The 26,705-nt window shown below is 62.8% G+C and overlaps 1 protein-coding gene across 1 annotated transcript in view; it reads left to right on the top strand.

Moving 5' to 3' along the window:
• KMT2B (lysine methyltransferase 2B) overlaps positions 1 to 26,705 on the top strand; it is a 106,421-nt gene that overhangs the window by 61,291 nt on the left and 18,425 nt on the right. Inside the window, exons 19-26 of the mRNA XM_090128070.1 lie at positions 2,605 to 2,693; positions 3,890 to 4,027; positions 6,185 to 6,343; positions 10,817 to 10,937; positions 13,500 to 13,578; positions 15,083 to 15,345; positions 19,668 to 22,671; positions 24,632 to 24,706. Coding sequence (XP_089984196.1) covers positions 2,605 to 2,693; positions 3,890 to 4,027; positions 6,185 to 6,343; positions 10,817 to 10,937; positions 13,500 to 13,578; positions 15,083 to 15,345; positions 19,668 to 22,671; positions 24,632 to 24,706 — 3,928 coding nt within the window. The remainder of the gene's footprint in view (positions 1 to 2,604; positions 2,694 to 3,889; positions 4,028 to 6,184; positions 6,344 to 10,816; positions 10,938 to 13,499; positions 13,579 to 15,082; positions 15,346 to 19,667; positions 22,672 to 24,631; positions 24,707 to 26,705) is intronic.

The following is a 26,705-nucleotide window of genomic DNA, read 5'->3' as shown; positions in this document are numbered from 1 at the left end:
GGGCACTTCTATATGTGTCCATATGGGTCCTTATGGAGGTCCTTTATTTTGGGGGGGGGGCACCTCAATATCTGTTCTTCTTTTGAGGGGGGGGCACCCATGTGTGTCCTTATGGGGATCCTTTTTTTTTGGGGGGGGCACCTCAATGTCTGCCCCTATTTTTTTGGGGGGGGGGGCACTTCAATACGTGTCCATATGGGGACCCCTTTTATTTCTTTTTTGGGGGGGGGGGGGGACCTCAATATCTGTTCCTGTTTTGGGGGGGGGGGCACTCGTGTCCTTATGGGGATCCTTTATTTTGGGGGGGAGGGGGGGGGGCACTTCTATACGTGTCCTTATGGGGACCCTTTTATTTATGAGGGGGGGGGCACCTCAATGTCTGTTCCTCTTTTGAGGGGGGGGCACCCATGTGTGTCCTTATGGGGATCCTTTATTGTGGGGGGGGGCACCTCAACATCTGTTCCTGTTTTGGGGGGGGGGGGGGGCACTCATGTGTCCTTATGGGGATCTTTTTTTGGGGGGGGGCACCTCAATGTCTGCCCCTTTTTTGGGGGGGGGGCACTTCTATACGTGTCCATATGGGGACCCCTTTTTTTGGGGGGGGGGCTTCACCCCAAAGCCTCCCCCCATGACGTCCATTTGTGGGGGGGGGGCCCCAATTTTTCCTATGGGGGTCCTTTTTTTGGGGGGGGGGGGGTCACCCAATAACCCTCCATAGGATCCCTTTGTGGGGGGGGGGTCACCCAATAACCCCCCATAGGATCCCTTTGTGGGGGGGGCCCAATCCCAGTCCTCTGTGATCTCTTTATTTTTTGGGGGGGGTCACCCCAACATTTTCCTTCTGGGGATCCTTTTGAGGGGGGGGCCACCCCGATTTCCTCTATGAGAATCCTTTTTGGGGTGGGGGGGGGGCCACCCTGTGGGGCTGGGTCCGAATTTAGGGTGCTGACCCCCCCATGGGACCCCTTTTTTTCGGGGGGGGGGCACCCCATCACCCCCCATAGGAGTCGTTTTTTGGGGTGGGTCCCATTTTTGGGGTGCTGACCCCCTTCATGGGACCCATTTTTTGGGGGGGGGGCACCCCATCACCCCCCATGGGACCCATTTTGGGATCTGGGGGGGCCACCCTGTGGGGTTGTGTCCCAATTTAGGGTGCTGACCCCCCATGGGACCCCTTTTTTGGGGGGGGGGGCACCCCATCACCCCCCATAGGAGTCATTTTTTGGGGTGGGTCCCATTTTTGGGGTGCTGACCCCCTTATGGGACCCTTTTTGGATCTGGGGGGGGTGGGGTGTCACCCTGTAGGGTCAGATCCCAATTTAGGGTGCTGACCCCCCCATGGGACCCCTTTTATGGGGGGGGGCGCACCCCATCACCCCCCATAGGAGTCGTTTTTTGGGGTGGGTCCCATTTTTGGGGTGCTGACCCCCTTATGGGACCCTTTTTGGATCTGGGGGGGGTGGGGTGTCACCCTGTAGGGTCAGATCCCAATTTAGGGTGCTGGCCCCCCCATGGGACCCCTTTTATGGGGGGGGGCGCACCCCATCACCCCCCATAGGAGTCGTTTTTTGGGGTGGGTCCCATTTTTGGGGTGCTGACCCCCTTCATGGGACCCATTTTTTGGGGGGGGGGCACCCCATCACCCCCCATGGGACCCATTTTGGGATCTGGGGGGGCCACCCTGTGGGGTTGTGTCCCAATTTAGGGTGCTGACCCCCCATGGGACCCCTTTTTTGGGGGGGGGGGCACCCCATCACCCCCCATAGGAGTCATTTTTTGGGGTGGGTCCCATTTTTGGGGTGCTGACCCCCTTATGGGACCCTTTTTGGATCTGGGGGGGGTGGGGTGTCACCCTGTAGGGTCAGATCCCAATTTAGGGTGCTGACCCCCCCATGGGACCCCTTTTATGGGGGGGGGCGCACCCCATCACCCCCCATAGGAGTCGTTTTTTGGGGTGGGTCCCATTTTTGGGGTGCTGACCCCCTTATGGGACCCTTTTTGGGATCTGCGGGGGTGGGGGGTCACCCTGTAGGGTCAGATCCCAATTTGAGGTGCTGACCCCCCCCATGGGACCCCTTTTTTTCGGGGGGGGGGACACACCCCATCACCCCCCATAGGAGTTGTGTTTTGGAGTGGGTCCCATTTTTGAGGTGCTGACCCCCTTCATAGGACCCATTTTTTGGGGGGGGGGCACCCCATCACCCCCCATGGGACCCATTTTGGGATCTGGGGGGGCCACCCTGTGGGGTTGGGTCCCAATTTAGGGTGCTGACCCCCCCATGGGACCCCTTTTTTTGGGGGGAGGGTGGGTGCACCCCATCATCCCCTATGGGACCCATTTTAGGGTTGGGGGGGGGGGCCACCCTGTGGGGTTGTGTCCCAATTTAGGGTGCTGACCCCCCCATGGGCCCCCTTTTTTTCGGGGGGGGGGCACCCCATCACCCCCCATAGGAGTCATTTTTGGGGTGGGTCCCGTTTTTGGGGTGCTGACCCCCTTCATAGGACCCATTTTGGGATCTTGGCGGGGTGGGGGGTCACCCTATAGGGCCGGGTCCCAATTTGGGGTGCTGACCCCCCCCACCCCCCCTTGTGCCCCCCCCCCAGGCCTGGCGTTGCCCCCCGAGGATTGCAGCAGCGCGGTGGACGAGCGGCAGTGCGCCCTGTGCCTGCAGTGTGGGGATGCCCCCTCCCAGGTGATGGCAGCACCCATGGGTGCTCCCCCCCCCCACCCCGGGGTGGGTGGCAGTTGGGGGGGGGGGGTCGTCTGGGTGGCATTTTGGGGGCCTGGGGGTCTCACCTGTGGGTCCCTTGGGTGGTGTCATTGGGGATCCCTTGGGTGCCACCTAGGGGTCCCTTGGGTGTCATTTGTGTCCTGGGGGGACGGGGGTCTCCTGGGGGACCCTTGGGTGGTGTCATTGGGGGTTTTTTGGGTGCCATCTAGGGGTCCCTTGGGTGTCATTTGGGTCCTGGGGGGGGTGGGGTCTCCTGGGAGACCCTTGGGTGGTGTCATTGGGGGTTCCCTTGGGGTCCCTTGGGTGTCATTTGTGTCCTGGGGGAGGGGGGGGGTCTCCTGGGGGTCCCTTGGGTGTTCCCTGGGTGTCACTGGGGCCCTTGGGGGTCCCTTGGGTGCCACTTGGGTGTCATTGGGTGTCATTTGTGTCCCTTGGGTGCCACCTGGGTGTCACTGGGGTCCCCTGGGGGTCCCTTGGGTGCCCCTGGGGGTCCCTTGGGTGTCATTTGTGTCCTTGGGTGTCCCCTTTGGGTCCCGTGGGGATCCCTTGGGTGCCACCTAGGGGTCCCTTGGGTGTCATTTGGGTCCTTGGGTGTCCCTTGGGTGCCACTTGGGTCTTTGGGTGTCATTTGTCTCCCTTGGGTGCCAACTGGGTGTCACTGGGGTCCCCTGGGGGTCCTTGGGTGCCACCTGGGGGTCCCTTGGGTGTCATTTGGGTCCTTGGGTGTTCCTTGGGTGTCTTTGGGTGTCATTTATGTCCCTTGGGTGTCACCTGGGTCCCCTTGGGGTTTTCTGGGGGTCCCTTGGGTGCCACCTGGGTGTTCTTGGGTGTCATTGGGGATCCCTTGGGTGTCTTTGGGTGTCTTTGGGTCCCCTTGGGGTCTTCTGGGGGTCCCTTGGGTGTCACCTGGGTGTCCCTTGGAGGTCCCTTGGTGTCATTTGGGTCCTTGGGTGTCCCTTGGGTGCCACTTGGGTGTCTGTGTGTCATTTATGTCCTTTGGGTGCCACCTGGGTGTCCCTTCGGTGTCATTTGGGACCTTCGGTGCCCCTTGGGTGCCCCTTGGATGCCATTTGTCCCCACCTGGTGCCCTTTGGGGACCCCCTTTGGGTGCCCCCCCCCCCTCCCGTTGCTGACCCCCCCACCCTTGGGTGCTGCAGGAGGCGGGCCGGCTGCTGTACATCGGGCAGAACGAGTGGACCCACGTCAACTGCGCCGTCTGGTCGGCCGAGGTGTTCGAGGAGAGCGATGGGTCCCTGCGCAACGTCCACGCCGCCGTCGCCCGCGGGCGCCAGATGGTCAGCGCCGGGGTGGGGGGCACCCATGGGTGCTGGGGGGGGGGGGCTGCGGTGGGGGGGCTGGGGGAGAAGGGGAGGGGAGCACTTGAGGTGGGGATGCAGGAATGCGGGTTGGCTCTGAGAGGAGAGTGGGGTCTGTGGGTGGTGAGTGGGCACCTATGGGTGCTGGGGGCACCCAAGGGTGCTGTGAAGGTGGGGTGCTGGGAAGGGGTCAGGGTGCTGAGGGAGAAGGGGAGGGGAGCACTTGAGGTGAGGATGCAGGAATGCGGGTTGGCTCTGAGAGGAGAGTGGGGTCTGTGGGTGGTGAGTGGGCACCTATGGGTGCTGGGGGCACCCATGGGTGCTGGGGGGGTGGCGGTGGAGGGGCTGGGGAGGGGTCAGGGTGCTGGGGGAGAAGGGGCGAGGAGCACTTCAGAAGAGGGGATGCAGCAATGGGGGTTGGCTCTGAGAGGAGAGTGGGGTCTGTGGGTGGTGAGTGGGCACCTATGGGTGCTGGGGGGCACCCATGGGTGCTGGGGGGGGTGGTGAGGGCGCTGGGGGAGAAGGGGAGGAAAGCACTTGAAGTGGGGATGCGGAAATGCGGATTGGCTCTGAGAGGAGAGTGGGGTCTGTGGGTGGTGAGTGGGCACCTATGGGTGCTGGGGGCACCCAAGGGTGCTGTGAGGGTGGGGGGCTGGGAAGGGGTCAGGGTGCTGAGGGAGAAGGGGAGGGGAGCACTTGAGGTGGGGATGCGGAAATGCGGGTTGGCTCTGAGAGGAGAGTGGGGTCTGTGGGTGGTGAGTGGGCACCTATGGGTGGTGGGAGGCACCCATGGGTGCTGGGGGGGTGGCGGTGGAGGGGCTGGGGAGGGGTCAGGGTGCTGGGGGAGAAGGGGCGAGGAGCACTTCAGAAGAGGGGATGCAGCAATGGGGTTTGGCTCTGAGAGCAGAGTGGGGTCTGTGGGTGGTGAGTGGGCACCTATGGGTGCTGGGAGGCACCCATGGGTGCTGGGGGGGGACTGGGGGTTGGGGAGAGGTCAGGGTGCTGGGGGAGAAGGGGAGGGGAGCATTCGAGAAGGGGGGATGCAGTAATGGGGGTTGGCTGAGAGGAGAGTGGGGCACCTATGGGGGGTAAGAGGGCACCTATGGGTGCTGGAGGCACCCATGGGTGCTGGGAGAGGCAGGGGGCTGGGGAGGAGTTGGGGTGCTGGGGGAGAAGGGGAGGGGAGCACTCAAGAAGGGGGGGTGCAGTGATGGGGGTTGGCTCTGAGAGGAGAGTGGGGCACCAATGGGGGATGGTGGGGCACCTATGGGTGCTGGGGGGGGTGGTGGGGGGCTGGGGAGGGGTCAGGGTGCTTGGGGAGAAGGAGAGGGGAGCAATGGGTGCTCACTCGAGGTGGGGAGGCACCGATGGGGGTTGAGAATGGCTGGTGAATGAGGCCCAAGGGTGGTGAGTGGGGCACCTATGGGTGCTGGGGGGCACCCATGGGTGCTGCGGGGGGACTGGGGGTTGGGGAGAGGTCAGGGTGCTGGGGGAGAAGGGGAGGGGTGCAGTGGGTGCCCACCCAAGAGGTGAGGATGTGCTGATGGGTGTTGATAATGGGTGGTCAGTGGAGCACCCATGGGTGCTGGGGACCCATGTAGGTGCCACCCACGGGTGCTGGGGGGCACCTTTGGGTGCTAGGGACACCTGTGGGTGTGCGGGACCCCTGGGGGGGCTGCCACAGGGTGTGAGGTGTCATCTCTGGGTAAGGGGGCCACCTATGGGTGCTGCCTATAGGTGGTAGGGGGCACCCATGGGTGTTGGGGTGGGGAGGGTGGTCCTTCTGGATGCAAGGCTTCACCTCAGGGTGCTGGGAGGCACCCGTGGGTGCTGCTACCAGCAGACGGGGTCCCAGCTCTGGTCCAATTTCCCCCTCCCTCCCCTTCCAAGCACCCATGGGTGCCTCATCCCCTAAAGGAACCTTATCCCCCCCATTGTAGTTCTCCACCTTGGGAGCACCCATGGGTGCCCCATACCCCATAGTAACTCCCTCCACCCCCAATCCTTTAGGGACCCCCCACCCCACTTCACACCTCACTTTGAACCCCTCCCCCTTCCCACCTCCCTCCCTTCGTGGGTCCGCACCTCAGGCAGCACCCATGGGTGCTGACCCCCCCCCTCGCCCCCCCCCCCCAGCGCTGTGAGCTGTGCCGGCGCCCCGGGGCGACGGTGGGCTGCTGCCTGGCCGCCTGCGTGGCCAACTACCACTTCATGTGCGCCCGCCGGCGCCGCGCCGCCTTCCAGAGGGACAAGAAGGTTTTCTGCCAGCGGCACACGGCGCTGCTGGACGGCACCGTGAGTCGGGGGGGTCTTATGGGGGTCCTATGGGGGGTTATGGGGGGTTATGGGGGTCCTGTGGGCGGTTATGGGGGGCTATGGGGGGTTATGGGGTCTTATGGGGGGGGTTATGGGGGGTTATGGGGTCTTATAGGGGGGGTTATGGGGTCTTATGGGGGGTTATGGGGGTCCTAGGGGGGGTTATGGGGTCTTATGGGGGGTTTATGGGGGTCCTGTGGGGGGTTATGGGGTCTTACAGGGGGGTTATGGGGGTCCTATGGGGGGTCATGGGGGTCCTGGGGGGGGTTTATGGGGTCCTATGGGAGGTTATGGGGGGTTATGGGGTCTTATGGGGGGTTATGGGGGTCCTGGGGGGGGTTATGGGGTCTTATGGGGGGTTATGGGGGTCCTGGGGGGGGTTATGGGGGTCCTGGAGGGGGTTTATGGGGTCTTATGGGAGGTTATGGGGGGTTATGGGGAATATTGGGGGGTTATGGGGGTCCTGGGGGGAGTTATGGGGTCTTATAGGGGCGTGATGGGGGTCCTATGGGGGGTTATGGGGGTCCTATGGGGGCTTATGGGGTCTTATAGGGGGGTGATGGGGGTCCTGTGGGGGGTTATGGGGTCCTATGGGGGGTTATGGGGTCTTATGGGGGGTTATGGGGTCCTAGGGGGGGTTATGCGGTCTTATATGGGGTTTTGGGGTCTTATGGGGGGTTATGGGGGTCCTATGGGCGGTTATGGGGGCTTATGGGGTCTTATGGGGGGTTATGGGGGTCCTAGGGGGGGTTATGGGGTCTTATGGGGGGTTATGGGGGATTATGGGGGTCCTATGGGGGGTTATGGGGTCTTATGGGGGGTTATGGGGGTCCTGGGGGGGGTTATGGGGGTCCTATAGGCGGTTATGGGGGTCCTATGGGGGGTTATGGGGTCCTATGGGGGGTGATGGGGGTCCTTGGGGGGGTTATGGGGGATATTGGGGGGTTATGGGGGTCCTATGGGGGGTTATGGGGGATTATGGGGGGTTATGGGGGTCCTATGGGCGGTTATGGGGTCTTATGGGGGGGTTATGGGGGGTTATGGGGGTCCTATGGGGGGTGATGGGGTCCTATGGGGTCTTATGGGGGGGGTTATGGGGGTCCTGGAGGGAGTTATCGGGTCTTATAGGGGGGTTATGGGGGTCCTGTGGGGGGTTATGGGGGTCCTGGGGGGGTTATAGGGTCTTACAGGGGGGTTATGGGGGTCTTGGGTGGGGGTATCGGGGGGTTATGGGGGCTTATGGGGGGTTATGGGGGTCTTATGGGGGGGGTTATGGGGGTTATGGGGGTCCGATGGGGGGTGATGGGGTCTTATGGGGGGTTATGGGGTCTTATGGGGGGTTATGGGGGTCCTATGGGGGCTTATGGGGGTCCTATGGGCGGTTATGGGGTCTTATGGGGGGGTTATGGGGGTCTTGGAGGGGGTATGGGGTCTTATAGGGGGGTCATGGGGGTCTTGGGAGGGGGTATTGGGGGGGTTATGGGGGGTTATGGGGGATATTGTGGGGTTATGGGGGTGCTGGAGGGAGTTATGGGGTCTTATAGGGGGGTGATGGGGGTCCTATGGGGGGTTATGGGGGTCTTATGGGGGAGGTTATGGGGGGTTATGGGGGTCCTATGGGGGGTTATGGGGTCTTATGGGGGGTTATGGGGTCTTACAGGGGGGTTATAGGGGTCCTATGGGGGGTTATGGGGTCTTATGGGGGGTTATGGGGTCTTATAGGGGGGTTATGGGGGTCCTGTGGGGGGTTATGGGGTCCTATGGGGGGTGATGGGGGTCCTGTGGGGGATTATGGGGTCTTACAGGGGGGTTATGGGGTCCTATGGGCGGTTATGGGGTCTTATGGGGGGTTATGGGGGTCCTAATGGGGGTTATGGGGTCTTATGGGGGGCTGTGGGGGTCCTATGGGGGGTTATGGGGGTCCTATGGGGGTTATAGGGGTCCTGGGGGGGTTCTGGGGTCTTATAGGGGGGTCATGGGAGTCTTGGGGGGGGGGTATGGGGGGTTATGGGGTCTTATGGGGGGTTATAGGTGTTCTATGGGGGGTTATGGGGGTCCTATGGGATGTTATGGGGGTCCTATGCGGGGTTATGCGGTCTTATATGGGGTTTTGGGGTCTTATGGGGGGTTATGGGGATCCTATGGGGGGTTATGGGGGTCCTGAGGGAGTTGTGGGGTCTTATAAGGGGGGGTTATGGGGGTCTTGGGAGGGGGTATGGGGGGGTTATGGGGGCTTATGGGGGGTTATGGGGGTCCTGAAGGGGATGATGGGGTCTTATGGGGGGTTATGGGGTGCTGTGGGGTGCTGTGGGTCCCTATGGTGTTCTGTGGGTCCTTATGGGTTTCTGTGGGTCCCTATGGGGCGCTATGGGGCGCTGTGCATCCCTATGGGTTCTATGGGGTTCTGTGATTCTCTATGGGTTCTGTGGGTCCCTCTGGGTTCTGTGGGGCGCTGTGGGGTGCTGTGGGTTCTGTGGGTGCCTATGGGTTTGTGTGGGTCCTTATGGGGTTCTTTGGGTCCCTATGGGTTCTGTGGATCCCTATGGGTTCTGTGGGTCTCTATGGGTTTCTGTGGGTCCCTATGGGGTTCTATGGGGTGTTACGGGGTCCTATGGGTTCTGTGGGTCCATATGGCTTTTGCGGGGCACTATGGGGTGCTATGGGGCGCTGTGTGTCCCTATGGGTTCTATGGGGTTCTGTGGGGCGCTGTGGATCCCTATGGGTTCTGTGGGGCGTTATGGGGTTTCTGTGGGTCCCTATGGGGTTCTATGGGGTGTTATGGGGTCCTATGGGTTCTGTGGGTCCCTATGGGTTTCTGTGGGTCCTTATGGGGTTCTATGGGTCCCTCTGGGTTCTGTGGGTCCCTATGGGGCGCTGTGGGTCCCTATGGGGCACTATGGGGCGCTGTGCATCCGTATGGGTTCTGTGGGGTTCTGTGGGGCCCTATGGGTTCTATGGGTCCCTCTGGGTTCTGTGGGTCCCTATGGGGCACTATGGGGTGCTGTGTGTCCCTATGGGGTTCTGCGGGGCTCTGTGCGTCCCTATGGGTTCTGTGCGTCCCTATGGGTTCTGTGGGTCCCTATGGGTTTCTGTGGGGCGCTATGGGGTTTGGTGGGTCCCTATGGGTTCTGTGGGGCGCTGTGGGGTGCTGTGCATCCCTATGGGTTCTATGGGGTTCTGTGATTCTCTCTGGGTTCTGTGGGTCCCTCTGGGTTCTGTGGGGCGCTATGGGGTGCTGTGGGTCCCTATGGGGCGCTATGGGGTGCTGTGTGTCCCTATGGGGTTCTGCGGGGCTCTGTGCGTCCCTATGGGTTCTGTGGGTCCCTATGGGTTTCTGTGGGTCCTTATGGGATTCTGTGCGTCCCTATGGGTTCTGTGGGTCTCTATGGGTTCTGTGGGTCCTTATGGGGTTCGGTGGGTCCCTCTGGGTTCTGTGGGGCCCTATGGGTTCTGTGGGTCTCTATGGGTTCTGTGGGTCCCTATGGGTTCTGTGGGGTGCTAGGGGGCACTATGGGGTGTTATGGGGTCCTATGGGTTCTGTGGGTCCCTATGGGTTTCTGTGGGGCGCTATGGGGTTTGGTGGGTCCCTATGGGTTCTGTGGGGCGCTGTGGGGCACTGTGCATCCCTCTGGGTTCTATGGGGTTCTGTGAGTCTCTATGGGTTCTGTGGGTCCTTCTGGGTTCTGTGGGTCCCTCTGGGTGCTGTGGGTCCCTATGGGGCACTATGGGGTGCTGTGCGTCCCTATGGGTTCTGTGGGTCCCTATGGGATTCTGTGGGTCTCTATGGGGTTCTATGGGGTGTTACGGGGTCCTATGGGTTCTGTGGGTTCTTATGGAGTTCTATGGGGTGTTATGGGGTCCTATGGGTTCTGTGGGTCCCTCTGGGTGCTGTGGGTCCCTATGGGGCGCTATGGGGCGCTATGGGGCACTATGGGGCGCTGTGCATCCCTATGGGTTCTATGGGGTTCTGTGATTCTCTGTGGGTTCTGTGGGTCCCTCTGGGTGCTGTGGGTCCCTATGGGGCGCTATGGGTTCTGTGGGTCCCTATGGGGTTCTGTGGGGCACTATGGGGTTCTATGGGGTGTTATGGGGTCCTATGGGTTCTGTGGGTCCCTATGGGTTCTGTGGGGCGGTATGGGGTGTTATGGGGTCCTATGGGGTTCTGTGGGTTCCTATGGGGTTCTATGGGGTGTTATGGGGTCCTATGGGTTCTGTGGGTCCCTCTGGGTGCTGTGGGTCCCGATGGGGCGCTATGGGTTTCTGTGGGTCCCTATGGGGTTCTGTGGGGCGCTATGGAGCGCTGTGCATCCCTATGGGTTCTATGGGGTTCTGTGATTCTCTATGGGTTCTGTGGGTCCCTCTGGGTGCTGTGGGTCCCTATGGGGCGCTATGGGGCGCTGTGTGTCCCTATGGGGCGCTATGGGGCGCTATGGGGCGCTGTGGGTCCCGCAGGAGCTGGTGCAGGACGGGGAGTTCGCGGTGCTGCGCCGGGTTTACGTGGATTTCGCCGGGATCAACTTCAAGAGGAAATTCCTGGGGGGGCTGGAGCCCAGCAACGTCCACATGATGATCGGTCAGCATTCCTGGGGGGGGAATGGGGCAGCTATGGGGCGGGGGGGGCTGTGGGGTGCATAGGGGGGATAGAGGGGCAGCTATGGGGTGGGGGGGGGCTGTGGGGTGCATAGGGGGGATGTGGGGTGCATAGGGGGGATAATGGGGCACCTATGGGGCGTGGGGGGGGCCTGTGGGGTGCATAGGGGGGATAGAGGGGCAGCTATGGGGTGGGGGGGTCCTGTGGGGTGCATAGGGGGGATGTGGGGTGCATAGGGGGGGATACAGGGGCACCTGTGGGGTGGGGGGGGGTCCTGTGGGGTGCATAGGGGGGATAATGGGGCAGCTATGGGGCGGGGGGGCTGTGGGGTGCATAGGGGGGATATTGGGGCAGCTATGGGGCGGGGGGGGGCTGTGGGGTGCATAGGGGGGGATACAGGGGCACCTGTGGGGTGGGGGGGGTCCTGTGGGGTGCATAGGGGGGATAGAGGGGCAGCTATGGGGCGGGGGGGGGCTGTGGGGTGCATAGGGGGGATATTGTGGCATCTATGGGGCGGGGGGGGGGTCCTATGGGGCACATATGGGTCGGGGGGGGCCTGTGGGGTGCATAGGGGGGAAATGGGGCACTTATGGGACTTATGGGGTGGGGGGGGTTCTGTGGGGTGCATAGGGGGGATATTGGGGCATCTATGGGGCGGGGGGGGGGCCTGTGGGGTGCATAGGGGGGATAGAGGGGCAGCTATGGGGCGGGGGGGGTCCTATGGGGCACATATGGGGTGGGGGGGGCCTGTGGGGTGCATAGGGGGGATGTGGGGTGCATGGGGGGATAATGGGGCACCTATGGGGTGGGGGGCTTCCTATGGGGTGCATAAGGGGGAAATGGGGCACCTATGGGGTGGGGGGGGGGGGTCCTGTGGGGTGCATACGGGGGATGTGGGGTGCATAGGGGGGATAATAGGGCACCTATGGGGTGGGGGGGGGTCCTGTAGGGTGCATAGGGGGGATATTGGGACATCTATGGGGCGGGGGGGGGTCCTATGGGGCACATATGGGGGGGGGGGGGGTCCTGTGGGGTGCATAGGGGAGATGTGGGGTGCATAGGGGGGAAATGGGGCACTTATGGGACTTATGGGGTGGGGGGGGGGTCCTGTGGGGTGCATAGGGGGGATAGAGAGGCACCTATGGGGTAGGGGGGGGGGGTCCTGTGGGGTGCATGGGGGGGATGTGGGGGCGATGTGGGGTAGAGGGGGGTGCTATAGGGGGATTTAGGGTGTTAGAGGGGAGCTATAGGGGGGCTATGGGGCGGAGGGGGTGCCCAGGTGGGATTTGGGGTGCTGTAGGGGGGATTTGGGGTGCTATAGGGGGGATATGGGGGGGCTGTGGGGTGGGGGAGGGCACCCAAGGGGATTTGGGGTGCTATAGGGGGGTTATAGGGGCGATGTGGGGCAGGGGGGGTGCTATAGGGGGGCTATGGGGCGGAGGGGGGTGCTATAGGGGTGCTGTGGGGTGGGGGAGGGCACCCAGGGGGGATTTGGGGTGCTATAGGGGGGTTATAGGGGCACTATAAGGCTGCTATGGGGCAGAGGGGGGGGGACCAAGGGGGATTTGGGGTCTCTCTATGGGATCTCTATGGGGTCTCTCTGTGGGGCTCTATGGGGTCGTTCTGGGGTCTCCCTATGGGGTCTCTATGGATCTCTATGGGGTCTCTTTGTGGGGTCTCTGTGGGTCTCAGTGGGGTCTCTTTATGGGGTCTCTCTATGGGGTCTCTATAGGATCTCTCTATGGGGTCTTTATGGGATCTCTATGGGTCTCTATGGGGTTTCTATGGGGTTTCTTTATGGGGTCTCTATAGGTTTCTCTATTATGGGGTCTCTATGGGGTCTCTGGGGTCTCTTTATGGGGTCAATATGAGGTTTCTATGGGGTTTTTTAATGGGGTCTCTATGGGTCTCTATGGGTCTCTATGGGTCTCTATGGGTTGCTATGGGTCTCTGTGGGTCTTTGTGGGTCGCTATGGGTCTCTATGGGTCGCTGTGGGTCTCTATGGGTTGCTGTGGTCTCCATTGGGTCTCTATGGGTCACTATGGGTCGCTGTGGGTCTCTATGAGTCGCTATGGGTCTCTATGGGTCTCTGTGGGTCTCTGTGGGTCTCTATGGGTCGCTATGGGTCCCTGTGGGTCTCTATGGGTTGCTATGGGTCCATATGGGTCTCTATGGGTCGCTGTGGGTCTCTGTGGGTCGCTATGGGTCTCTGTGGGTCTCTGTGGGTTGCTATGGGTCTCTATGGGTCTCTGTGGGTCTCTATGGGTCTCTATGGGTCTCTGTGGTTCGCTATGGGTCTCTATGTGTCTCTATGGGTCGCTATGGGTCTCTATGGGTCTCTGTGGGTCTCTGTGGGTCTCTATGAGTTGCTCTGGGTCTCTATGGGTCTCTATGTGTCTCTATGGGTTGCTATGGGTCGCTGTGGGTCTCTGTGGGTCTCTGTGGGTCTCTGTGGGTCTCTATGGGTCTCTGTGGGTCGCTATGGGTCTCTATGGGTCGCTATGGGTCGCTATGGGGCAGCCCACCCCCCGCTCCCCCCACAGGCTCCATCCGCATCGACAGCCTGGGGGCGCTGACTGAGCTGTCGGAGTGCGGCGGGCGGCTCTACCCTGTGGGGTACCAGTGAGTGCCGGGAACTGGGGGCACTGGGAGCACTGGGAGGCACTGGGAGGCAGTAGGGGTCATACTGGGAGGGACTGGGCCATACTGGGAGGGACTGGGAGGCAGTATGGATCCATACTGGGGGCGCTGGTCCGTACTGGGAGGGACTGGGAGGCAGTAGAGGTCCATACTGGGAGGGACTGGTCCATACTGGAAGGCACTGGGCCATACTGGGAGGGACTGGGAGGCAGTAGGGGTCCATACTGGGGATGCTGGTCCAAACTGGGAGGCAGTGGTCCATATTGGAGTGGACTGGGAGGCAGTAGGGGTCCATACTGGGAGGGACTGGTCCAAACTGGGAGGCACTGGTCCATATTGGAGTGGACTGGGAGGCAGTAGAGGTCCATACTGGGAGGGACTGGTCCATGTTGGGGTGGACTGGGAGGCAGTAGGGGTCCATACTGGGGATACTGGGCCATACTGGGAGGGACTGGGCTATACTGGGATGGACTGGGAGGCAGTATGGATCCATACTGGGGGCGCTGGGCCATACTGGGATGGACTGGGAGGCAGTATGGATCCATACTGGGGGCGCTGGGCCATACTGGGATGGACTGGGAGGCAGTAGGGGTCCATACTGGGAGGGACTGGTCCATACTGGTCTGCACTGGTCTGACTGGTCCATAGTGGTCCATACTGGTCTGACTGGTTTGTACTGGTTTGTACTGGTCCATACTGGTCTGACTGGTCCATTCTTGTCGGTACTGGTCTGTACTGGTCTGACTGGTCCATACTGGTCCATACTGATCTGACTGCTTTGTACTGGTCTGACTGGTCCATACTGGTCCATACTGATCTGACTGCTTTGTACTGGTCTGACTGGTCCATACTGGTCTGTATTGGTCCATACTGGTCCGTAATGGTCCATCCTGATCTGACTGGTCTGTACTGGTCCATACTGGCCTGTACTTGCTGGTACTGGTCTGTACTGGTCTGACTGATCCATGCTGGTCCATACTGGTCCGTACTGGTTCTTACTGGTCCATACTGGTCTGACTGGTCTGTAGTGGTCCATATTGGTCCATACTGGTCCATACTGGTCTATAACTGTCCATACTGGTCTGACTGGTCTGTATTGGTCCATACTGGTCCGACTGGTCCATACTGGTCCATGCTGGTTTGTACCGGTCCGTACTGGTCCGTACTGATCCGTACCGGTCCGTACCGGTCCGTACTGGTCTGTACTGGTCCGTACTGGTCCGTACCGGTCCGTACCGGTCCGTACTGGTCCGTACCGGTCTGTACTGGTCCGTACTGGTCCGTACCGGTCCGTACTGGTTCGTACTGGTCCGTACTGGTCCGTACTGGTCCGTACCGGTCTGTACTGGTCCGTACTGGTCCGTACCGGTCCGTACTGGTCCGTACCGGTCCGTACTGGTCCGTACTGGTCCGTACTGGTCCGTACTGGTCCGTACCGGTCCGTACCGGTCCGTACTGGTCCGTACTGGTCCGTACTGGCCTGCAGGTGCCGCCGGCTGTACTGGAGCACCCGCGATGCGCGGCGCCGCTGCTGGTACCGCTGCCGCATCCTGGAGCATCGCCCCCCGCCCGGCCCTGGGGGGGGCGCCGCGCCCGGAGACCCCCAGGAGGAGAACAGAACCATCGCCCACGGCCCCCAGGGTGGGTGGGGGGACCCCCGGAACCACTATGGCCCTTCCAGGACCTTTAGAACCCCTATGACCCCCCGTGGGATCCCCAGGATCCATATGACCCTTCCAGGACCTTCATAATCCACATGACCCCCTTCCAAGCTCTTTAGAACCCATATGAACCTTTCAGGACCTTTATAACCCATATTACTCCCCCAGGACCCCATAATCCATATAGCCCTTCCAGGACCTACATAATCCATATGAGCCCCCCTGGACTCGCAGAACCCCTATTGCCCTTCCAGGACCTTTAGAACCCCTATGACCCCCCCCTGGAACCCCCAGGATCCATATGACCCTTCCAGGACCCTTTATAACCTATATGACCCCCCCAGGACCCCCACAATCCATGTGACCCCCATTCAAGCCCTTTAGAACCCATATAAACCTTCCAGGACCTTTAGAACCCCTGTGACCCCCCCCCAGGACCCCCAGGATCCATATGACCCTTCCAGGACCTTCATAATCCATATGACCCCCTTCCAAGCCCTTTAGAACCCATGCGAACCTTCCAGGACCCTTTAAGAACCTCTATGACCCTTCCAGGACTTTTAGAACCCCTATGCCCCCCCCCCCCCCCCCCCAAGACCCCCAGGATCCATGTGACCCTTCCAGGACCTTTAGAACCCATATGACCCCCCCCAGGATCCGTTTGACCCTTCCAGGACCCTTTTATAGCCTATATGACCCCCCCAGGACCCCCACAATCCGTACAACCCTTCCAGGACCTTTCATGACCCCATATGACCCCTTCCCCCCCCCCATTAAGATGCCTTTTGGGGGGGGGTCAGAATGGAGGGGGTCTCATTTTGGGGGGGGGGGGCACCCCTGGGTGTCACGTGACCACCCCCCCCCCCCCAATAATCTGAGGGACCCCTCCCCAACCCATGGGTTCCATTTGGGGGGGGGTCCCTATTTGGGGGGGGGGGGTCCTTAGGTTCCCATTTTGGGGTGGGGGGGCACCCTTGGGTGTCACATGACCCCCCCCCCCAAATAATCTGAGGGACCCCTCCCCAACCCATGGGTTCCATTTGGGGGGGGGGGTCCCTATTTGGGGGGGGGTCCCTATTTGGGGGGGGTCCTTAGGTTCCCATTTTGGGGTGGGGGGGGGCACCCTTGGGTGTCACATGACCCCCCCCCCCCAAATAATCTGTGGGACCCCTCCCCAACCCATAGGTTCCATCTGGGGGGGAGGGTCCCTATTTGGGGGGGGTCCTTGTGTTCCCATTTTGGGGTGGGGGGGGGGCACCCTTGGGTGCCACCTGACCCCCCCCCCCCCCAAAAAATCCCCAACAGGTGGCAGCAGCGGGGCCCCCCCCAGCCCCCCCCGGACCCCTCCCCCCCCGGAGGCACCCAGACCCCCCCCCAGCTCTCGCCCAGCCCCCCCCAGGACCCCCGGCTTCTCCCCCACCCGACGGCCCCCCCCAGGAAGTTCCTCACGGCCGCTGCCCTCACCTGGTGGGTGGGGGGGGCGGGGGGTGTGGGGTCGGGGGGGGCATTGGGGTCAATGGGGCATGTGGGGTCAATGGGGGATGTGGGGTCGGGGGGGATATGGGGTCAATGGGGGATATGGGATCAGGGGGGGATATGGGATCAGGGGGGGATATGGGGTCAGGGGGGGATGTGGGGTCGGGGGTGGATGTGGGGTCAGGGGGGATATGGGGTTGGGGGGCATTGGGGTCAATGGGGGATGTGGGGTCGGGGGGGGATGTGGGGTCAGAGGAGGATGTGGGGTCAGGGGGAGGCATTGGGGTCAATGGGGGGGGATATGGGATCAGGGGGGGATATGGGGTCGGGGCGGGATGTGGGGTCAATGGGGGATATGGGATCAGGGGGGGATATGGGGTCAGAGGGGGATGTGGGGTTGGGGGGAGATATGGGGTCAATGGGGGATATGGGGTCAGGGGGGATGTGGGGTCGGGGGGGGCATTGGGGTCAATGGGGGATATGGGATCAGGGGGGGATATGGGGTCGGGGGGGGGATGGGGGGTCAGGGGATGTGGGGTGGGGGGGGATATGGGGTCAGAGGAGGATATGGGGTCAGGGGGAGGCATTGGGGTCAATGGTGGGGGATATGGGATCAGGGGGGGATATGGGATCGGGGGGATATGGGGTCGGGGGGGGATGTGGGGTCAGGGGGGGCATTGGGGTCAATGGGGGGTATGGGGTCGGGAGGGGATATGGGGTCAGAGGAGGATATGGGGTTGGGGGGGATATGGGCTCGGGGGGGGGATGTGGGGTTGGCGGGGGATGTGGGGTGAGGGGGGATATGGGGTCAGTGGGAGATATGGGGTCGGGGGGGGATGTGGGGTGGGGGGGGCATTGGGGTCAATGGGGGATGTGGGGTTGGGGGGAGATATGGGGTCAATGGGGGATATGGGGTCAGGGGGGATGTGGGGTCGGGGGGGGCATTGGGGTCAATGGGGGATATGGGATCAGGGGGGGATATGGGGTCAGAGGGGGATGTGGGGTCAGGGGATGTGGGGTGGGGGGGATATGGGGTCAATGGGGGATATGGGGTCGTGGGGGGGATGTGGGGTCAGAGGGGGTGTGGGGTCGGGGCAATGTGGGGTCAGGGGAGCATTGGTGTCAATGGGGAATATGGGATTGGGGGGGATATGGGGTTGGGGGGGATGTGGGGTCAGAGGGGGATGTGGGGTTGGAGAAGGATATGGGGTCAGGGGGGGATGTGGGGTTGGGGGGGGATGTGGGGTCAATGGGGGACATGGGGTCAGTGGGGGATATGGGGACAGAGGGGAATGGGGGATGTGGGGAAAATGGCGGATATGGGATCAATGGGGGCTTTGGGGTCAATGGGGACACTGGGGGATATGGGGTCAGTGGGGGCATTGGGGTCAGTGTGGGATATGGGGTCAGTGGAGGTATTGGGGTCAGTGGGGTCAATGGGGAACACAGGGGACGCGTGGGGTGGGAAGGGGAGATTTGGGGCCATTTGGGGCCGTGTGGGGACGGATGGGGACCTGGTGGGGGGGGCGCAGTCAGCCCTGGGGCAGCACAGTGACATCTGTGTCCCCTCTGTGCCCCCCCCCGTGTCCCCCCATCTCCCCCCACACCCCCCCAAATCCCCCCCCATCCCCAATATTCCCCCAAACCCCCCGTTACCCCCCCACATCCTCAACCCCATAACCCCCAAACCCCCCCATACCCCCCCACACCCCCCATATCCCCCCCATATCCCCCGTTATCCCACATCCCCCCCACCCCCAATATTCCCCCAAACCCCCCCGTTATCCCCCCCATCCCCCCATATCCCCCCACACCCCCCATAAATCCCCTATATCCCCCCCGTTATCCCCCCACATCCCCCCCCACACCCCCCATAACCCCCCCCATATCCCCCACATAACCCCCATACTCGCCCCCCCCCACACCCCATATTCCTCTTCTCATACCCCCCCATATCCCCCCCCACCCCCATTATCCCCCCACACACCCCCCATTCCCCCCCCATGTCCCCCCATATTCCCCCCCATCCCCCCCCATCCCCAATATTCCCCCATACCCCCCCCACACACCCCCCATCCCCCCCATGCCCCCCCATATCTCCCCCCACCCCCCCCCACCCCCAATATTCCCCCAAACCCCCCCGTTACCCCCCCACATCCCCCCCATCCTCCCCCCACCCCCCCCATCTGCCCCCCATCCCCAATATTCCCCCATCCCCCCCATTCCCCCCCATGCCCCCCCCATGCCCCCCCACATCCCCCCCTATCCCCCCCCACCCCCAATATTCCCCCATACCCCCTCATTATCCCCCCACATCCCCCCCCCATCCCCCCCCACACCCCCCATTCCCCCCCCATACCCCCTCCACATCCCCCCCATACCCCCCACATCCCCCCCCACCCCCAATATTCCCCCAAACGCCCCGTTACCCCCCCACATCCCCCCATAACCCCCAAACCCCCCCGTACCCCCCCACACCCCCCATAACTCCCCCCCATCCCCTCCCATCCCCCCCCATATCCCCCCGCATCCCCAATATTCCCCCATACCCCCCATTATCCCCCCTCATCCCCCCCCATTCCGCCCCCATGCCCCCCCATATCCCCCCACACACCCCCCATACCTCCCCCATCCCCCCCATCCCCAATATTCTCCCATCCCCCCCACACACCCCCCATCCCCCCCCATGCCCCCCCATATCTCCCCCCACCCCCCCCACCCCCAATATTCCCCCAAACCCCCCCGTTACCCCCCCACATCCCCCCCATCCTCCCCCCACCCCCCCCATCTGCCCCCCATCCCCAATATTCCCCCATCCCCCCCATTCCCCCCCATGCCCCCCCCCATCCCCCCCCATCCCCCCCACACCCCCCATTCCCCCCCCACACCCCCCCACACCCCCCCATACCCCCCCCCCATGCCGCCCCCCCCCAGGCCGCACCCCCCCAGTCCCTCACCGGATCCTCACCGTGGGTGACCCCGATTTCCCCCCCCCCCGGCGCTGCCGCCCCCCTTTGTCCCCCGCCGCCGCTGCCCCCCCTGGAGCCCCCCGCGCCCCCCCCCGCCGCGTCCCCAACGTCCGCCCGCAGCCACCGTCACCCGACGTGGGACAGATGTCACCCCATGGGCCACCAACGTCATCCGGTGGGCCACCGACGTCACCCAACGGGCCACCGTCGCTCTTGGGACAGATGTCGCCTCACGGGCCGCCGGTGTCGCCCTATGGGCTACCAGGCTCACCCAGCGGGCCACCGGTGTCATCCAACGGGCCACCGTCGCTCTTGGGACAGATGTCACTCAATGGGCCACCAGCGTCACCCAGCGGGCCACCGGTGTCATCCAATGGGCCACCGTCGCTCTTGGGACAGATGTCACCCAATGGGCCGCCGATGTCACCCGGTGGACTACAAGTGTCACCGAATGGGCCAGTGTCACCCAATGGGCCACCGATGTCACCCAGTGGGCCGTCGGTGTCACCCAGCGGGCCACCAGTGCCACCCAACGGGCCAGTGTCACCCAGCAGGTCATCAATACCACCCAACAGGTCATCAATGCCACCCAGTAGGCCAGTGTCACCCAGCGGGCCACCAGCGCCATCCAACGGGCCACCAGTGTCACCCAACGGGTCATCAACGTCACCCAACAGGCCGCACAGGCCACCAGTGCCACTCAATGGGCCAATGTCACCCGATGGGCTACCAGTGTCACCCAATGGGTCAATGTCACCCAACGGGCCACCAACGTCACCCTATGGGTCATCAACGTCACCCAACGGGCCACCAATGCCACCCAACGGGCCAATGCCACCCGATGGGCCACCAATGTCACCCAATGGGCCAATGTCACCCAACAGGCTGTCAGTGTCACCCAACGGGCCACCAATGCCACCCAGTGGGCCAATGTCACCCATCAGGCCACCAGTGTCACCCAGCAGGCCACCAATGCCACCCAACGGGCCAGTGCCACCCAACGGGCCAACGCCAGCCCTGAGGAAGCCACCCCCAATGGAACCGTGGCCACCAACAGTGCCACCATCAGAGCTGCTGTCCCCAGGAGGTGTCCCCGTGGATGTCCCCATGGATGTCCCCATGGGTGTCCCCATGGGTGTCCCCAAGGCCGATGGTGGCCGGCGCAGCGCCCGCCACGGCCGCGCCATGCTGAGCTCATCCCTGCGCCCCACGGCTCCGCCCCACGGCACCGAGCAGCCCCACATCCAGCAGCTGGACGGGGTGGACGATGGGGACAAGGGACAGGGGGGACAAGGAGGTGACACCGAGGACCTCCCGTCCGACATCGTGGAGTTCGTCCTGCGCAACATGGCGGGCGCCAAAGGCGGCATGGCGCCCGGCGCCAACGGGGACAGCGCCTGGGGGGCGGGAGGGGACGGCAGGGGACAAGCGGTGGGGACACGGGGTGGGGGTGGCGGGGGGGGCAGCCGGAGCCGTGGGGGTGGCACCCGTGGAGGTGACACCTGGAACCGTGGGGGTGGCACCCAAGGAGGTGTTGCTCATGGAGATGTCGCCAACGGAGGTGGCACCCGCGGAGATGTCACCTGTGGAGGTGGCACCTGGAACGGTGGAGGTGGCACCCATGGAGATGTCACCCATGGAGGTGGCATCTGGAGCCATGGAGGTGGCACCCATGGAGGCGTTGGTCATGAAGATGTCACCAACGGAGGTGGCACCCATGGAGATGTCACCCATGGAGATGTCACCCATGGAGATGTCACCCAGAGCCACGGAGGTGGCACCCAAGGAGGTGTTGCTCATGAAGATGTCACCAACGGAGGTGGCACCCATGGAGGTGGCACCTGGAACCACGGAGGTGGCACCCATGGAGATGTCACCCAGAACCATGGAGATGTCACCTGGAGTCGTGGAGGTGTCACCCACGGTGGTGTCAACCATGGAGAGGTCACCCACAGAGATGTCACCCATGGAGATGTCACCCAGAACCACGGAGGTGTCACCCGGAGCCATGGAGGTGTCACCCACGGAGGTGTCACCCACGGAGGTGTCACCTGGAACCACGAAGATGTCAACCATGGGGATGTCACCTGGGGGAGCGTCACCCGTGGAAATGTCACCCAGAGCCACGGAGATGTCACCTGGGGAGGTGCCTCCTGGGGTGATGTCACCCACGGAGGTGTCACCCGTGGAGGTGCCACCCAGAACCAGGGAGATGTCACCTGTGGAAGTGTCACCTGGGGAGACGTCACCCAGAACCACGTCGGTGATGGCCACAGAACCGGTGGAGGTGTCACCCGTGGAGGTGTCACCCATAACCACGTCACTGATGGCCATGGGGCCTGTGGAGGTGTCACCCATCACGATGTCACCCGTGGGACCACCGTGGATGGCAGTGCCACCCACCTGAATGGCACCCCGAGCTACGGCGATGTCACCAATGTCACCCAACACGGTGTCACCCAACATGGCATCACCCATCAGGGCGTCACCCATCATGGCGTCACCCAACATGGCGTCACCAGTGTCACCCATCACGGTGTCACCGAACACGGCGTCACCCATCATGGTGTCACCAACGTCACCCATCACGGCGTCACCCATCATGGTGTCACCCAACATGACATCACCCATCACGGTGTCACCCATCATGGTGTCACCCAACATGGCGTCACCCATCATGGTGTCACCAGCGTCACCCATCACGGTGTCACCCATCATGGCCACACCCAACATGACGTCACCCAACATGGCGTCACCCATCACAGTGTCACCCATCATGGTGTCACCCATCACGGCATCACCCATCACTGTGTCCCCCATCACGGTGTCACCCATCACGGTGTCACCCATCACGGCGTCCCCTCCGCGTCCCCAGAGGGGCCACCAAAGCGGCACGGTGATCTGCCAGGACCTGGGGGCAAGAGGGCACGGCTGGAGGCCACCAGCAACGGGGACAGCGCGGCCACCGGGTGAGTGCCAGCGTCACACTTGGGCGCCCGCCAGACTGGGACCCTCCCAGTTGGGCACCCGTTATACTGGGACCCTCCCAGTTCGGTTCTCATCACACCGGGATCCGCCCAGTTGGGTGCTGTTCGTACTGGGACTCTTCCAGTTGGGCACCCGCCATACTGGGATCCTCCCAGTTGGGTGCTGACCATACTGGGACTCTCCCAGTTGGGTGCTCACCATTGTGGGACCCTCCCAGTTGAGCACCCACCATACTGGGACTCTCCCAGTTGGGCACAAGCCATACTGGGATAATCCTAGTTGGGCGCCCACCATACTGGGACCCTCCCAGTTAGGTTCTCATCATACTGGGATCCTCCCAGTTGGGTGCTGACCATGCTGGGACTCTCCCAGTTGGGTGCCCACCATACTGGGACCCTCCCAGTTGGGCGCCCACCATACTGGGAGCATTCCAGTTAGATTCTCAACACACTGGGATCCTCCCAGTTGGGTGCTGACCATGCTGGGACTCTCCCAGTTGGGTGCCCACCATACTGGGACCCTCCCAGTTAGGTTCTCATCACACTGGGATCCTCCCAGTTGGGTGCTGAACCAGACTGGGACCATCCCAGTTCGGTGTTGACCATACTGGGACTCTCCCAGTTGTGCACTCACCATACTGGGACCCTCCCAGTTCGGTTCTTATCATACTGGGACCGTCCCAGTTGGGTGCTGTTCATACTGGGACCATCCCAGTTGGGTGCCCACCATACTGGGACCATCCCAGTTGGGTGCCCACCATACTGGGACCATCCCAGTTGGGTACCCATTATACTGGGATCATCCCAGTTGGGTGCCCACTAGACTGGGGTCCTCCCAGTTGGGTGCTGTTCATACTGGGACTCTTCCAGTTGGGTTCTGACCATACTGGGATCATCCCAGTTGGGCACCCATTATACTGGGACCCTCCCAGTTAGGTTCTCATCATACTGGGATCCTCCCAGTTGGGTGCTGACCATGCTGGGACTCTCCCAGTTGGGTGCCCACCATACTGGGACCCTCCCAGTTGGGCGCCCACCATACTGGGAGCATTCCAGTTAGATTCTCAACACACTGGGATCCTCCCAGTTGGGTGCTGACCATGCTGGGACTCTCCCAGTTGGGTGCCCACCATACTGGGACCCTCCCAGTTAGGTTCTCATCACACTGGGATCCTCCCAGTTGGGTGCTGAACCAGACTGGGACCATCCCAGTTCGGTGTTGACCATACTGGGACTCTCCCAGTTGTGCACTCACCATACTGGGACCCTCCCAGTTCGGTTCTTATCATACTGGGACCGTCCCAGTTGGGTGCTGTTCATACTGGGACCATCCCAGTTGGGTGCCCACCATACTGGGACCATCCCAGTTGGGTGCCCACCATACTGGGACCATCCCAGTTGGGTACCCATTATACTGGGATCATCCCAGTTGGGTGCCCACTAGACTGGGGTCCTCCCAGTTGGGTGCTGTTCATACTGGGACTCTTCCAGTTGGGTTCTGACCATACTGGGATCATCCCAGTTGGGCACCCATTATACTGGGACCCTCCCAGTTAGGTTCTCATCATACTGGGATCCTCCCAGTTGGGTGCTGACCATTGTGGGACCCTCCCAGTTGGGCACACGCCATACTGGGACCATCCCAGTTGGGTGCTCACCATACTGGGACCATCCCAATTGAACACCCACCATTGTGGGACCCTCCCAGTTCGTTGCCCACCATACTGGGACCCTCCCAGTTGGGCAGCCACCATACTGGGACCATCCCAGTTAGGTTCTCATCACACTGGGATCCTCCCAGTTGGGTGCTGACCATACCGGTCCCCTCCCAGTTGGGCGCCCACCATCCCAGCTCCCTCCCAGTTCCCCCGCGGCTTCTCCCAGTGCTCCCAGTTTGAGGAGCTGACTGGGAGCCGCACGGCTGACCGCTGCCCCCCCGCAGCCTCGTCCCGATGCCGCCGCCGCTGCGGGACCCCAAGGAGGAACCCGAGGAGCTCAGCGACGGCGGCAGCGCGGGGTGAGACCCCCCCCATGGCCACCAACCCCTCCATGGCCACCAACCCCCCCAGTTTGGCCACCAACCCCCCTTATAGCCCCCCAACCCCCCCTATGGCCCCCCAACTCCCCCATGGCCACCAACCCCCCCTATAGCCCCCCAACTCCCCCCCATGGCCACCAACCCCCCCAGTATGGCCACCAACCCCCCTCCATAGCCCCCCAGCTCCCCCCCATGGCCACCAACCCCCCCTATAGCCTCCCAACTCCCCCCCATGGCCACCAACCCCTCCATATGGCCACCAACACTCCCTGTAGCCCCCCAACTCCCCCTATGGCAACCAACACCCCCATTATGGCCACCAACCCCCCCTATAGCCTCCCAATGTCTCCCATGGCCACCAACCCGTCCTGTAGCCCCCCAACTCCCCCCCATGGCCACCAACCCCCCCATTATGGCCACCATCCTGCCCTCCATGGCCACCAATCCCCCCACTATGACCACCAACCCCCCCCATAGCTCCCCAACCCCCCCCCCCCCCCCCAGTGACCATTAACCCCCTCATGGCCACCAACCCCCCCATTATGGCCACCAACCCCTCCATGGCCCCCAACCATCCCCCCCATGACCACTAATGCCCCCAATGGCCACCAACCCCTCCATTATGGCCACCAACCCCCCCCATGGCCCCCAACCAACTCCCCCATGGCCACCAATGCCCCCAATATGACAACCAACCACCCCCCATGGCCACCAACCCCCCCATTATAGCCACCAACCCCCGCCCCCATGGCCACCAACCCCCCCCATTATGGCCACCAACCCCCCAGTATGACTACCAATCCCCCCCTATAGCCCCCCTACTCCCCCCCATGGCCACCAACCCCCCCATTATGGCCACCAACCCGTCCCCATTGCCCCCAACCAACTCCCCCATGACCAGCAATCCCCCCAATGGCCACCAACCCCCCCATTATGGCTCACATCCTCCCCATTATGGCCACCAACCTGCCCCCTATGGCCACCAATCCCCCCAATATGACCACCAACCCCCCCCACCCCCATGGCCCCCAACCCCCTCATTATGGCCACCAACCTGCCCCCCATGGCCACCAATTTCCCCAACGGCCACCAACCCCCCCATTATGACCACCAACCCGCCCCCCATGGCCACCAAGTCCTCCAGTATGACCACCAACCCCCCCCATAGCCCCATAACCTTCCCCCCCGCCATGGCCACCAAGCCCCCCATTATGGCCACCAACCTGCCCCCCATGGCCACCAATCCTCCCAATATGACCACCAACCCCCCCCCCATAACCACCCCCCCCCCCCCATGACCACCAATCCCACCAATGGCCACCAACTCCCCCATTTATGGCCACCCCCTCCTCCCTCCCCCTCCTTATGGCCACCAATCTCTCCAGTATGACTACCAACCCCCCCATAGCCCCCAGCTCCCTCCCCCATGGCCACCAATCCCCCCCACGATGACCACCAACCCCCCCCGTAGCCCCCACCCTCCCCCCCTCCCCATGACCACCAACTCCCCCATTATGGCCACCCCCCTGTCCTCCCCGCCACTTTATGGCCACCAATCCCTCCAGTATGACCACCAACCCCCCCATAGCCCCCTACCCCCCCCCCCCATGGCCACCAATCCCCCCCACGATGACCACCAACCCCCCCCCCCCCCCCCCCTCTCGTAGCCCCCCACCCACCCCCCCCTTATGGCCACCAATCCCTCCAATATGACCACCAACCCCCCCCAACCCACCCCCCTCAGCCCCCCATAGCCCCCCAACTGCCCCCCTCCCCATGACCACCAACTCCCCCATTATGGCCACCAACTCCCCCCCCTCCGCATGGCCACCAACTCCCCCATTATGGCCACCCCCCTGTCCTCCCCCCCACTTTATGGCCACCAACCCCCCCACAGTCCCCTACCCCCCCCCCATGGCCACCAATCCCCCCACGATGACCACCAACCCCCCCCCGTAGCCCCCCACCCTCCCCCCCC

This window comes from Phasianus colchicus, chromosome 32 (assembly GCF_987193195.1).
Source record: "Phasianus colchicus chromosome 32, bPhaCol1.hap1.1, whole genome shotgun sequence".
Lineage (NCBI taxonomy): Eukaryota > Metazoa > Chordata > Aves > Galliformes > Phasianidae > Phasianus > Phasianus colchicus.
Note: the sequence above shows the minus strand (reverse complement) of the source record. Positions and strands in the feature narration are given on the sequence as shown.